We start from the raw sequence: 13,949 nt of genomic DNA, 5'->3' as shown, positions 1-13,949 counted from the left end.
AATAACCTGTGCCTAAAGAAGCCCTATTCGTTGGTGCTATTTGCCTGTAGCCTGAAAAATGGCGCTGCTGTTGCTACTGTGTGTCACACCCAAAATAGGCCTGTATTAGAATTGCCCAACAATGGCAGATCTTTGATCTGTGCAGTATCCTATAGATAGTGCTAAATGTGGCTACAAGTGTTGCTGGATAGAATAGTCCAAGGCATGTCAGAATGCATATTTTGTTGGAATAAATCTTGCAGAGTGACTTGGTTACGTAGGTGTCTCTCTCTACCTCAGTGCTAGGGCTAGACTAACACATAACCTGGATTATGTGCCATAAGCAATGCTAGATGTACTACTACAGCTTTTACCACCAGCTATTTTAGCCAGTTTTCAGATAGGATGGTCCTGTTTTAAAAACTTTTAAGCAAAGTTTATTGTTAGATTAAATTACAAGGTTTTGTAACACTTAAATCTCTCCACTGCTGATCCCTTGCTGTGTCCTGCCTCCTTCCTTCAGTGCATGTGTGAGAAACTTTCAACTAATGCTTATGACAGCATTCTACATTTACACCACTGTTCTGAATTAGCATTTTATTATGATGCAAGGGAATTTAGGGATATACTACTCAGCAATAGTAAAAGACGCTTATTCTACTATGCATGCCTGTTCTTGCTGTTCTTTTGCTGTGGTTTAACACCTGGTTACTAATAATGCAGGAGTAATGAAATGAAGGAGGGACACGGGTGGCGCTGTGGGTTAAACCACAGAGCCTACGGCTTGCTGAGCAGAAGGTCGGCGGTTCGAATCCCCGCAATGGGGTGAGCTCCCGTTGCTTGGTCCCTGCTCCTGCCAGCCTAGCAGTTCGAAAGCATGCAGTGCAAGTAGATAAATAGGTACCGCTGCAGCGGGAAGGTAAACACCGTTTCTGTGTGCTGCTCTGGTTCGCCAGAAGCAGCTTAGTCATGCTGGCCACATGACCTGGAAGCTGTACGCCGGCTCCCTCAGCCAGTAAAGCGAGATGAGCACCGCAACCCCAGAGTCGTCCATGACTACACCTAACGGTCAGGGGTCCCTTTACTTTAATGAAATGAAGATGGGACAGTGTATTCCAAATGAGACTTTACCTGTATGGCTTTCTATTGGAACTGTTTGGCCTTGCCCAGTCTATTCGCAAATATGGGATAATGAGCTCCGTGGTCTTATGATTAAAAACTATAGGCTGTTCTCATGTGCTCCCTACTAAACAGGCAACAGCATTTACTGCTCAACATACCGTATTTTTCGCCCTATAAGACGCACTTTTTCCCCGCCAAAAATGAAGGGGAAATCTGGGTGCGTCCTATGGGGCGAATGTAGGCTTTCCCTGAAACCTGGAGAGCGAGAGGGGTCGGTGCGCACCGACCCCTCTTGCTCTCCAGGCTTCAGGAAGCTATCCCCCCCAGCAGCGCAAGGTCCCAGAGCGATGCCGAAGGTGCATCCCTTCACCATCGCTCTCCGACCCGTTCGCGGGGCTGGGGTCGGGGGAAGCTCCGGCTCCCCCCGCCCCCACCCGCGCAAGCTCCGAGAGCGATGGCGAACGTGCGGGCACCTTCGTCATCGCTCTCCGACCCGTTCGCGGGGCTGGGGTCGGGGGAAGCTCCGGCTCCCCCCGCCCGCAGCCGCGCAAGGTCCCAGAGCGATGGCGAAGGTGCGCGCACCTTCGGCATCGCTCTCCGACCCGTTCGCGGGGCTGGGGTCGGGGGAAGCTCCGGCTCCCCCCGCCCCCACCCGCGCAAGCTCCGAGAGCGATGGCGAACGTGCGGGCACCTTCGTCATCGCTCTCCCACCCGTTCGCGGGGCTGGGGTCGGGGGAAGCTCCGGCTCCCCCCGCCCGCAGCCGCGCAAGGTCCCAGAGCGATGGCGAAGGTGCGCGCACCTTCGCCATCGCTCTCCGACCCGTTCGCGGGGCTGGGGACGGGGGAAACTCCGGCTTCCCCCACCCCCAGTCCCGCAAGCTCTGGGAGTGATGGTGAAGGTGCCCTCACCTTCGCCAGCGCTCTCCGACCTGCTCTGGGGACTGGGGGCGGGGGAGCCGGAGCTTCCCCCGACCCCAGCCCCGCGAACGGGTCGGAGAGCGATGCCGAAGGTGCACGCACGTTCGCCATCGCTCTGGGACCTTGCGCGGCTGGGGGCGGGGGGAGCCGGAGCTTCCCCCGACCCCAGCCCCGCGAACGGGTCGGAGAGCGATGGCGAAGGTGCGCGCACGTTCGCCATCGCTCTCGGAGCTTGCGCGGCTGGGGGCGGGGGGAGCCGGAGCTTCCCCCGACCCCAGCCCCGCGAACGGGTCGGAGAGCGATGGCGAAGGTGCGCGCACGTTCGCCATCGCTCTCTGAGCTTGCGCGGCTGGGGGCGGGGGGAGCCGGAGCTTCCCCCGACCCCAGCCCTGCGAACGGGTCGGAGAGTGATGCCGAAGGTGCGCGCACCTTCGCCATCGCTCTGGGACCTTGCGCGGCTCGGCCTCCCCCACCCCAGCTTGGGCCTCCCCCACCCCCAGCCCCGCAAGCTCTGGGAGTGATGGCGAATGTGCGCTCACCTTCGCCATCGCTCTGGGACCCTTTCTGGGGGCTGGGGGTGGGGGAAGCTCGGGCTTCCACCACCCCCAGCCCCTGCAAGCTCCGAGAGCATTGGCAAAGGTGCGCTCACCTTCGCCATCGCTCTGGGACCCTTTCTGGGGGTGGGGGAAGCTCGGGCTTCCCCCACCCCCAGCCCCGCAAGCTCCGGGAGCCACTCTGGCTCCCATTCTGGGGGCTGGGGTCGGGGGAAGCTCGGGCTTCTCCCGCCCCAGCCCCGCGCCTGGGGGGGGGGAATAAATTTTTTTCCCTTTATTTCCCCCCCAAAATCTAGGTGCGTCCTATGGGCCGGTGCGTCCTATAGGGCGAAAAATACGGTATGTATCCTATCTTGACACAAGTGCTCACAGCAGCTTACTGAAATTTGACAAGTGTAAACATTTTGGATAGTATGTCTTCTTGTTAATAGTCCTTATGAAAGCGCCATGCTTCTCTAGTTGTTTTAGAACAGCCACTCCAAACTTGAGTAGTTGCTTCAAGTCTTGTTTAGGATCAGGAACAAAGCACTAGTTTTATATATTATAACAACTGTTTCGTTTGCAAAAAGTCTTCCTCTTAGTGAAGTTTAAGAAAACATCCTCAGTTTTAACTGCAGCCCCAATTTGGCCAGATGAGTTTAACTGGAAGGCAGCAGTACAGCTGAACCAACAATTATTTGATGTTGCCTTTTATCTAGAACATTTAAGTTCTACTAACCACAGCAGCCTGTGTGGCTCAGACTTTCTACCAAGCCAGAACTTGGAACACAAGTTCTGACTTAAGTCTGCCCATTCCAGGGCATAGCAGCAACAGTCGCTACTCCTGTACTATTCCTTCATTACAGGTAACGAGTTCTCCATGACAAAGAGCATCTGTAGGGGTCAATGTGGTTACCTATTTTAATTAGTCAATAATATGCACAAGCCCTAGTTTTCATATCTCAGACACAGAACAAGAGACTGCTGTCCATCCCAATTTAGATAAGGCCGCAGAAGCAAATTCCCGTTACTGATGTTAGCTTCTCTTACCATCTGAAGTTGTGACAGAGAGCCATTCTGTATTTCATGGAATCATTGGCAGAAGGAACCTTTTGAGATAATCTACAGATTTCAAATACTATATACCTCCTAAAATACAACAGGAAGTTTAGTTGCAGATATCCTGCAAGTGTTCCTGCTTGTAGGTAGGCTATGGCAGCAAGTCCTATTTAAAAATAACTGTGTGTAGCTGATTGTGTATAGGATCACACTGTGAGGGGGCACCTAAATTAGCTTTTAAAGTATAAGAAGCTACCCAGTTGTGACGATTTTAATCAAACCATTATCTACACCAGTGATATCCAATTAGCCAAATACTGCAGATCCCTTGTTTTTCAAAAGCCAAGTCATGGACCCCCTACCATTGAAAATTTTGATATCTCTGGTAGTTTTTGTTATGCGAATGGAGCTGCGGACCCTCTATCATCCACAAGCCACCAATTGTGAACCACTGATATACACTGACCAGCAGTGGCTCTCTGTGGTTTCAGACAGGCCCTAGCTAGAGATGGCAGGAGTTGAACCCAGCACCAGTGCATGCAAAACAGATTCTCTACCATAGAGCTGCAACCCATCCTCTGGATTTAATCATTATCTCATCTGTTTATATGCTGGAAGTGACAGGTTACATGTATTAAAATATGCTGTAAAGAGAGATGCACAAGGACTTTGAAACTTCATGGATGCATCTACTTCCTTGGTCTATAGTTGGGGATGGGGGAAAATTGTAAAGGGAATGAGGCAGACAGAAACATTCCTCACTGACAGGGCCTGCCTGCACAGCTCAGTTCCTGGTAGTAAACTGCCTTCCACTAATTCAGCTACAGCTTTTTCGCAGTAAAATACAGGCATTCTTAGTTACTATCATCCCAGGCCCAGAAGCACAACCTCCTTCCAATATCCAATCCTATAAAGTGCACAACAAAGGTAGCCCGTTGCCCTCCCTACTTTCTGATATTGATTCTAGCTAAGTGGCCCATGTTTCCTATCTTCAGCTATGTGCACATATCAAACAGTTTATACTTCCTGCTACTCTATTAAATAGTTTTAAGCTTTTGGGTGTGGGTGGGGAATCTAAAGAGATGGTGATTGAATCCAATAGGATTCAATCACCAAGTATTATATAGCGCTATGTATACATTTCACCATACACTGTTTATCCTCAAATCTTACAAAGTTTTAGTACACAGCAGCAAGGATCCTTTTTTAATTGATAAGAACAGTATTTGTATGGGAGAAAGAATATATACTGCAAGCATTTGAACAAGAATACAATCTAGAAACCAGATTATCAGAGTAGCTTGATCCAACTATTCTGCCACAATAAGGTCTTACAGCCCCAATAAGTGCTTTTGTAGCAACTTCTTAGCCCTATAAGGAATTAAACAGCCCTTGGTAGAAAGTGCATGTTGTATCACTGTCAGTAGCCCAGCTACTGATGGGCACCTTAGCTACACCCAAGATGATAATTGCTCATGACTATTTCCATACACCTTGATGCACAGTACTAGATACCTTATCATTTGTTTACTTCAAAACATTAAAAGCCTCATTTTCAACACACCTCATACTTTGTGTATCTGTTGTCTGTATAGGCTAGGGCTGCATATTCTCTTGGGAAACATCAGAAACACTAGATTTAAGATAAGCACTCTGGTCTTCCATCAGTAGTTTATTTGGTTTATTACAAATGATACAGGCCAGATAGCCAGCAACAATTAAATCCACTTTGATATCTCAGTCTGTTGCTTTTATCCTATCCTAGATATCAACCCCATGCACCAACCCCATTTCTTAAGTGAGAGTGAAATATTTATTAAATTGTTTAAAATTCTGTACACAAAGCAATAGGTTAGAAAGTGGGCTCAGCGGATGCCTTGATGGATAATGCTACTCTTGGTGCTGCTGTCTTTCTCCTTCTTACGGGCTGGGTCCAGCTCGAAACACCGCCAGAGCCTCAGTGTTTCATCTGCTGCTGCTGATGCCACTGTGGACCCATCTGGACTCATAGTCAGGCTTAGCACTCTAGCTGTGTGACCTGGGGAATATTAAAAACAAAGGTATGCCATTTCCAGCAGACAAGTGGAAGGAACAATGCATGTGTGGCTGTTTCCATTATATGAAGGCAGCAATACCCACAAATTAGAAGTTGGCTAAATCTGGTACTTCAGCCATTTCCATACCATCTATCTGAACTCACCTTTTAACTCTGTGACCTTGGACATGGATGGGTATTTCCATACCACGAGCTGGTTCTGGGCAAAGCCATGACCAGACACAAGTTCTTTGTAGTTTGTAGACCAAAGTACTGCACACACCTGTCAGACATAAAACAGTGAGTACCAAGAGCCCAAATACATGCTCATGTATAAATTGAAGAGACTGGGCATCAGCGTAGTATCCAATGCTGAACTGCTCTTTATTTTCCATTGAGAATACTAGGTGAACCTACCTGAGACTGCGCATCCACTGTATTGAGGCAGGTACCCGAGCACACACTCCAGATCCTTATATGCCGGTCACTTGTTCCACCTCCTGTTGCCAGCACATTGGACTGCCATGGACTCCAAGCTACAGCCTAGAAGAAAGGTGTCTTAGGTTAATCTTCCCTATTGCCAGCAACATGTCAAGTGCCTCCTACATAAAGAACTACTTACCTTAACAGCTCCTTGATGCTGCGTGAAAGTCTGCACAGGCTGAAATGATCCACTATCCCCTTGGATGCTTGGCCAGACATTTACCAGGTTATCATTTCCTCCACTGGCCAGATAGCGACCATCAGGTGACCACTTGAGCCCACACACTTCTTGCGTATGGCCAGCAAGTGTTGCCACATGGTGCTCTGCCACACGAACATCATGATGATGAATGTGACCGGTCCGTGACCCACTGTTAAGAGAGGCCTAAGATTTAGTATATAAACCCAAACTCAAGTGCTAAGGACAACCAATATCACCTCTTCACTTAGGAAAGAAAAAAAAGTTCCAGAGAAGGCAGTTTTGCTGTACTCCTGCTGTTATATTTATATCCTGCCTTTTCCCCCAGAACCAGGCCTCAAGCATGAATAAAGACAATAAAGTGATACACACATAAAAGATAATAAATGGAAATTAAACAATAATATTAAACTACATAAAAATATTTTTTTAAAAACTAGTAGAAACAACAATACTATTAAAAGCCCTTTCCTAAAAAACAGTTAGTTCTCAGAAGCCTACTGGAGTAAAAGTCTTCACCTGCCAGCAGAAGGACAAGGGGGGAGCCAGGTCTGGCCTCTCTAGGAAGGGGGCTCCAAAGTCTGCAAGCAGCCATCAAGAAGCCCCACCCGCATCACCACCAAGCATGCTTGTGAGGGTGGCGTGGCAGAAGGGCCTCCCTCAAAGATCTCAGAGCATAACCAGGTTTGTATAGAAGAATACAGTCCTGCAGATAGGCTGAGCCTAAGGAAGTAATGCTCTCATGAATCCCTTTGTCTGGGATTTGGGCCATACCTGGATAGAATGTGGCTGTTCCAGCTCAGGGAGCTCACACGGGATGAGTGACTGACCATGTTTCGTAGACGCTTCTTCTGCTGGATGTCCCATAACTAGAATCACCACAGACAATAATTAGTACAACCATCTGGCTAAACTCGAGTATTGCCAGGGGGTTGGAAATGGAGAAGAGTATATACCAAGACAAGCCCACTTTGCTGAAACCATTTAAAATCAATTGGAGAAATGCAACTAAGCCATGGCCCTCAAAGTCATGCCTCAAGGAGGCTCAGTCATGCCTCAACCACGAACATACCCACACTTCAGTAGTTCCCACAACCTGCCGGGTACCTGCTGGTAGCTCGTGTCCCCAAAGAGTAACCACATAACACAGATTTCTGCATTGCAGGGGGTTGGACTAGATGACCCTTGGGTCCCTCCCAACTCTTAAGATTCTATGAACTTCTGGTAGAGATCATGAGTATCTCTCTAAACCATGCCCCTTGGCAAGTAGTCAAGTCAACAATGCTTAATCAAGTCACTAAAGAGGCATAACCCCTACCTGAACCTCTGCGTTACTTGTGCCAATTGCAAGGTAGTTTCCCTCTTTGATCCAAGACACGGATGAGATGTAGTCATCTGGGTGTTCCATCTGCATGAGCTGGATTATTTCTCGGGACTCGTAGTTCCACAGATACACTGTTTTATCCAGAGCCACAGCCAGGAAGTTGAGGGCGCTCCAGTCGATGAGGTTCAGATCTAAAACAATAGATGAATCGCCACTAGCCCCTTCCTCCTCTGCACACCTCCCCACCCCCCCATTGTAAGGCCTGACATGGCTCCGATTCCTCTAACAACCCCTCCCTCTCCATCCACAGTAGCCAAGGCAAATACCAGATGGAGGCATAAGTCTTCTGCAACATGTTACATCATCGCAGAACTGACAGGGATCCTATAAAATACAAGCACTGTAGCTACTTACAGTAGTCATTGCGGATGTCTGGGGCGTCCAGAATCCGGTCTGACATGGAGGCTATGTATCTACCATTCTTCCGAGAGGAGCCTGGTGTGTTCTTCTGGCTGTAGAGCACTTTGAGATTGTTCTGGTATCCTGGGGTGGGGAAGAGTGACCATGATTATGCAGCCCAAACCAAAGTCAACCATGTATTTGCTTCCACTGTAGTTGACATAGATCTAGTTTCAACTCATTTACCCCAGCTGCTGAAAGGCCTAATAAGTCTTCTAACACATCTGGGTTTTCAGCTAATTCTGTCAAAATGCAAAGCAACTGCGGTAGGCCACCACCACCACACCATGAACAGATCAAACCATCTGCAAGAGAAGCTTCCTCCTCACAGGCACTGCACTTGAGGTATGCTGCTCTTTCAAGCTAAGGATGCAACCCTTTGCATACATATGTAGGAGAGAGCTCCATTGAGGAAAATGGAACCTCCAAATAAACATGTACAAGAGCGCACTGCATCAAGGAGGTTAATTCAATTTTTTTAAAAAAGGAGAACCCTAATTCAAGAAAGGACTTCCCTGCTGCTGTTTCATGTGAAAGACTATGGGTTTTGGTTGGTGACCCGAACCAGCACAATCCTAATAGCTTGAACAAAATGCAAGCAAACCACCTTGTTTTACTAGCATAATACAGAATTACACAAGCGGCAGCCTATAAACCGGAGTCACTGCTAGGCTGCAGACTGGCAATGCTACTTTCCTACCACTCAGGAAGGCATAATTGCCTTGAACAATTCTCACTCTGAAGTCACAGCATAGCAGGGCGAGGGTGCCATCCGCATGAACTAGATTATCAGGAAGCACCACCATAGCATAATAAAAGAGTAATAATAATAATTTTTTATTTATATCCCACCCATCTGGCTGGGTTTCCTCAGCTACTCTGGGCGGCTCCCAACAGAACATTAAAAACACAATAAAACATCAAACATTAAAAACTTCCCTAAACAGGGTTGCCTTCAGATGTCTTCTAAAAGTCAGATGGTTGTTTATTTCCTTGACATCTGGTGGAAGGGCTTTCCACGGGATGGGTGCCACCACCAAGAAGGCCCTCTGCCTGGTTCCCTGTAACCTCACTTCTTGCATGGAGGGAATTGCCAAAAGGCCCTGGGAGCTGAATCTCAGTGTCCGGGCAGAATGATGGCAGTGGAGACGTTCCTTTAGGTATACTGGGCCAAAGCCATTTAGGGCATCCCTTTAGAATCCTTGCTATTTCTACCATCTAAAAAGACCCTGATGTTGGGAAAGTGAGGGCAGGCACAAGGAGAAGGGGACAACAGAGGACGAGATGGTTGGACAGTGTTCTCGAAGCTACTAAAATGAGTTTGACCAAACTGCAGGAGGCAATGGAAGACAGGAGTGCCTGGTGTGCTCTGGTTCATGGGGTCACGAAGAGTCGGACACGGCTAAGCAACAAAAATACCTTCAGTGTCTTTCACCCACAAGGAAAGCATCTGGTCCTACCTTCAGGGGCATTCTGAGGCTTTCCACTCAGTCGCAGGATTTTTGCCTCTTCTACATCAAAGCCATTCAGGTTCATTGCCCAGGCCTTCTGATGCTCCTTGGGTTGGAAAAGCAGTCCCATTAAAAAAATAAAAATGAATTAGTAGTCTGTCATACAACAGGAATGGAAAACTTATTATCCCTCCAGATGTTGCTGATCTCAAATTCCCATCAGCCCTAGCCACATGCCATGCTGGCAGGGACTTATGGGAGTTTTGAGTCCCATAACATCTGGAAGGCCAAAGGTTCCCAGCTCCCTTGCTCTTACAGTATAGACAGCTAAGCAATTATATGCCTGCAGGCTGACATGAGCAACAAGAGCCAAATCAGAGCTGGAAGGTTTGTATGGCATAACATCTTACCTCATCGTCACCCACACAAGCCAATATACTGTAAAGCAGGAAGCAGGTGAAGATTTGTCAATCTTCTGTAATTTTATCCACTAAACACCACCATCCTAAGATTGGAGATGAGTAAAGGGCAGCATTTCCATCCACCCTCACTGGCACTGGAGGGGAGGATGAGGAGAAATGCTTCCCTTTTACCTAAAAACTCTGATCTTTGATGTGATGCTTAACACTAAGATTGGATATCTCTCTGCATGAACTTAAGAGATCCTATCTAAAGAGCTAGCAGAGGTGCAAGCATACATGTGTGCTACCTGCCTGTGACAAGGGAGAGAAGAGGCACATGCATCTTGTGGAATTTGTTTGGTTTGCCCTTCCTACTGCTAGAAAGCAACCCCTGGAAATGTGGGCAAGTTCAAATCCAATCTTTAGGCTAAAATAGGCTCTCCTGCCCTGTATCACATAGCTTGAGTTATTTACTTAGCTACCCATAAATGACAGCCTAGGATTGTGTACTGGTCATCTTGATTTTGTAGCTAATATGAGCAAAATGGCCTGTATAATGGCTGGGTTTCAGAAATCTAGTATGTATTATATTATCACATGTCTCATTAAGCAGCTGACTCTTTACAGCTACTAACCTACTGTCAGGAAGCCTTCTTGACCAATTATTAGGTGTCAATATCTCCCTGCACCATTTCTATATGGCTTGCACGAGGAACAGTTCTTTAATATCACAAACTCACCTTCTTGGTGGGGGTATCATCAGAAGACTCCTCTTTTGTCAAGAGGAAGCTGGCCACATCCATTTGCATAGCGCTGCGATTAGGAATGTATCTGTCCCCTCCAGTTTTGTTTGGAGTGTTTTGTGCTTTAGAACCAGACTTGCCTACAAGACGGAGAAACAGCAAAAAATCTATTGCCTCTATTGATAGATAAGATTTGATTCATAGAAAGGAGTACTTCTGTGACTATTCCACAGTGCCATCAAGGGATGTAGTGGATCTGCCACTCCCAAGATCCAGTTGGGAGAAAACCACAAGACAAGCTGACGACATATGCTAGGTCAACCCATAGCCTCAAACATTAAGATGTGTCCTCACCCTCATAAGATACAGTGGTACCTCGCAAGACGAAAAACGTGCAAGACGAAAGAGTTTTCCGTTTTTTGTCGTTCCGCAAGACGAATTTCCCTATGGGCTTGCTTCGCAAGACGAAACGTCTTGCGAGTTCGTTTCCTTTTTCTTAAAGCCGCTAAGCCGTTAATAGCCGCTAAGCTGTTAATAGCCGCTAATAGCCGTGCTTCGCAAGACGAAAAAACCGCAAGACGAAGAGACTCGCGGAACGGATTAATTTCGTCTTGCGAGGCACCACTGTACAACAGGAGTCTTACCTGGTGTCTTGGAGGGGGTCTTGCTTGTGCTGTGAGGTCTGTTAGCTGGCTTCATGGGTGAAGGAGCTGTAGCATCTGGGGTATGTCCAGAGCTGGCGGCAGCAGCCTCCTTGGCTTTGCGCTGCCATCGGGCAGGAGGGACATTGGGAATAGGGGCATCTAGCTTTAACAGCCCGTGCAAGTCACTCTCAAACAGGAACTGTGCCATGTGAATAGGGCGCTGTGAGGATAAAGCCAGAAAGGGGACGTAAAACAAGTTAGCAGCTGCAAACAAAAGGCCAACAGAGACCATGCAATACACATCTGCAGTAGGGTTGGGTGAGCACACGTGTTATTCCCCATTCCCAGTCAGTTTGGCCTAGCCCTAAGCTAGCAAGTCTAAATTTGGATCAGAAGGAGGCTCACACCTTTGAATGCTCCTCCATACAGAAAGCTGCGTTTTTCAAGAAGGGCCATATTGCACCCCCTTCCCATCAAAATTGACTTTTCTAAATGCAAAGGAACTCCCCGACTCTGCGCCCCATGCAACAGCATCGACCCATGGGAGCCTCCACCTGAAGTCTGAAGTACAACATCCCAGACACAGGTTCTGCATCTAAGTGGGGAAACGACGTAGCAATAAGGAAGTTTCTTCGTACTTTACGACCCCCAGAGGTTTCCTGAAAGGGTGCACTGCTTTTATAAGATGACTTGCGACCCCAGCCGTTTTCAACAGCAGCACTAAAAAGAGTGGCGGGGGTACCTTCTTTCAATCTCGGCGTGGTCTACTGCACCACCCAGCCCGCCGGCCCCGGGAAGCTCCCCGTGCAGGGTGGGCAGCCCCACCCGGGGCACGCGCGGAGATGGGGGGGCAGGAAAAAGCCCTACAGGCGGCGAGGAGATCGAGGGAAGCCAGGCGGGTGCGGAGAAGCTCCAGGGGCCACAGCAGCGACACCGCGGGCCGCCTGGAGGCAAATAAACCGGACTCACCTTTTTTCTCGATCTGGAGGAAACTCTGCCGAGCCCTTCCGCCATTCACGATTTAAATTCGCCTCTCCGAGCAGCGATTGGCCGTTTCGAACGCGCCGGCCGCCGGGAAGCCGAGGCCAACGGGCAGCCTTCGTCTCTCTCATTGGCTCTCCGACGGCGAGGAGGCGGGGCTCCGCTAGGGCAGGTCTCTGAGAGGGAGCCGTGAGGCTCCATGGATAAAGCAGGGGCGTTTTCCGGAGTGCAGGCGCTTCCCATGATGCCTAGCGGCGGCGGGGGAGGGGGGGGAGAGAAGAGGGCAGCGGGGTTGCCATGGCGCCGGACGCCACAATAACGTTCCAAAATTCCAACCGAGTCCTGGAACCGCACGTCCGCTACGGCTCATTCGCGAGAGGGCCGCTGAATGTTTCGCGCGTGCGCATCTCCCGCCGAGGCATCCCGGGCGGGTGCGCGTGATGCGGTCAGAGTTCTCCGAAGACGCTGCTTGCCCTGCTGAGGACTCTGAGCCACGTGGTGGAATTCGTAGGGTGGATCCTGCCCAACTCTCCAATTTATATAGGGCCTTTGGTCGTCTCTTCTTTCCCCCAGGAAACAAAATGCAACAGGAGAAAGCGGCCTTGTATTGACTCAGGCCGTTGGGCAACCTTGCACAGTACAGTGGTACCTCGGGTTAAGAACTCAATTCGTTCTGGAGTTCTGTTCTTAACCTGAAGCACCACTTTAGCTAATGGGGCGTCCCACTGCTGCTGCACCACCACCGCACAATTTCTGTTCTCATGCTGAAGCAAAGTTCTTAACCCGAGGTACTATTTCTGGGTTAGTGGAGTCTGTAACCTGAAGCGTATGTAACCTGAAGTGTATGTAACCCGAGGTACCACTGTACTGGTCTGCACTACTGGCAGCGGCTCCTCAGAGTTTGAGGACAAAGTGTTTTCCCAGCCCAATGTGAATTCGCAACGATTGAACCAGGGACCTCTTGCATGCATAGCATGTGCTCTACCACAGGAACACTTCCTGAGAGCCAGGGGTGGCAACTTGACTAAAATATTGTGGGGGGCTCAGGTAAGCCCCGCCTAATTGATCACATGATGCAGCACTTGCCCACCATTTGAATGGCAATGCCCATCAACTTGGGAGGAGCGCAAAGGGACCTCAGCGCCTAGGAGTTGGCTCCTGTGCTGAGAGCGCGCTACTTAAGAGATCCTCAGGACAGGCTCCGACTTTCAACAGGGAATGCCTACAGTGCCACCCCTCAAATTCTGAGTTGCACCACCTATTAAGACAAAGCTGCAAGGATAGTAGCAGAGCTTAGCCAAGATTGTTAAGTCCTGGCACTTATAAATCCGTCTGCCCCTTATCTCCCCTGTAGCAGTGAGGGTTAAATGCTGCATTTGATCTCTAGTACAAGATGTGCTTGACTTCTGACCTTCAAATGTCATCAAGTAACTACTAGACTCTAGTAACTAGAGGGTTCTATACCTGTGGAATAAAAACAACAAAGACTGCTGTGCTTTCAGCTCTGGCCTGGGAACCCAACTCTGGCATCACACCTCAAAAAAACCAGAGTCTTGTCCCCAACCTTGAGTAGACTGGGGAAGATTGCAGGCTGCCTTGTTGAGGAAGATCTGAATAA

General features: G+C 48.9%; 1 protein-coding gene and 1 long non-coding RNA gene across 3 annotated transcripts; one reads left to right on the top strand and one right to left on the bottom strand.

Moving 5' to 3' along the window:
• Positions 1-2,555: 2,555 nt before the first annotated feature.
• Positions 2,556-5,174, top strand: LOC308587866. Its single transcript, XR_014008551.1, has 2 exons — positions 2,556-2,988; positions 3,658-5,174. It is a non-coding gene; the product is annotated as an uncharacterized lncRNA (long non-coding RNA).
• Positions 5,175-5,265: 91 nt separating this feature from the next.
• On the bottom strand, positions 5,266-12,700 carry CDC20 (cell division cycle 20). 2 transcript variants are annotated; one of them, XM_081195761.1, is made up of 11 exons: positions 12,320-12,700; positions 11,351-11,570; positions 10,704-10,846; positions 9,572-9,668; positions 8,067-8,195; positions 7,647-7,843; positions 7,103-7,197; positions 6,269-6,500; positions 6,064-6,189; positions 5,812-5,929; positions 5,266-5,649 (listed from the first exon to the last, which is right to left on the bottom strand). In XM_081195761.1, the coding sequence occupies exons 1-11, from the start codon at positions 12,362-12,364 to the stop codon at positions 5,477-5,479; spliced, it is 1,575 nt and encodes a 524-aa protein (XP_081051887.1). In that variant the 5' UTR covers positions 12,365-12,700; the 3' UTR covers positions 5,266-5,476. The 2 variants fall into 2 exon arrangements, with proteins under 2 accessions (XP_081051887.1, XP_081051888.1); XM_081195762.1 differs by lacking the exon at positions 12,320-12,700 and adding an exon at positions 12,218-12,240.
• Positions 12,701-13,949: the final 1,249 nt, after the last annotated feature.

The sequence above is a fragment of the Podarcis bocagei genome, assembly GCF_964188305.1.
Source record: "Podarcis bocagei genome assembly, chromosome: 5".
In the NCBI taxonomy this organism is placed as follows: Eukaryota; Metazoa; Chordata; class Lepidosauria; order Squamata; family Lacertidae; genus Podarcis; species Podarcis bocagei.
This window is presented reverse-complemented; position numbering and strand designations above follow the sequence as displayed.

What these genes read in the sequence shown, in the direction of transcription:
- CDC20 (XM_081195761.1), bottom strand. Translation starts at nt 12,364, where the DNA reads ATGGCGGAAGGGCTCGGCAGAGTTTCCTCCAGATCGAGAAAAAAG. An exon ending in ATGATACCCCCACCAAGAAG is followed by an intron (nt 9,669 to 10,703) that starts GTGAGTTTGTGA and finishes TTCCAACCCAAG; the next exon opens with GAGCATCAGAAGGCCTGGGC. An exon ending in CAAGTAACGCAGAGGTTCAG is followed by an intron (nt 7,198 to 7,646) that starts GTAGGGGTTATG and finishes TGGTGATTCTAG; the next exon opens with TTATGGGACATCCAGCAGAA.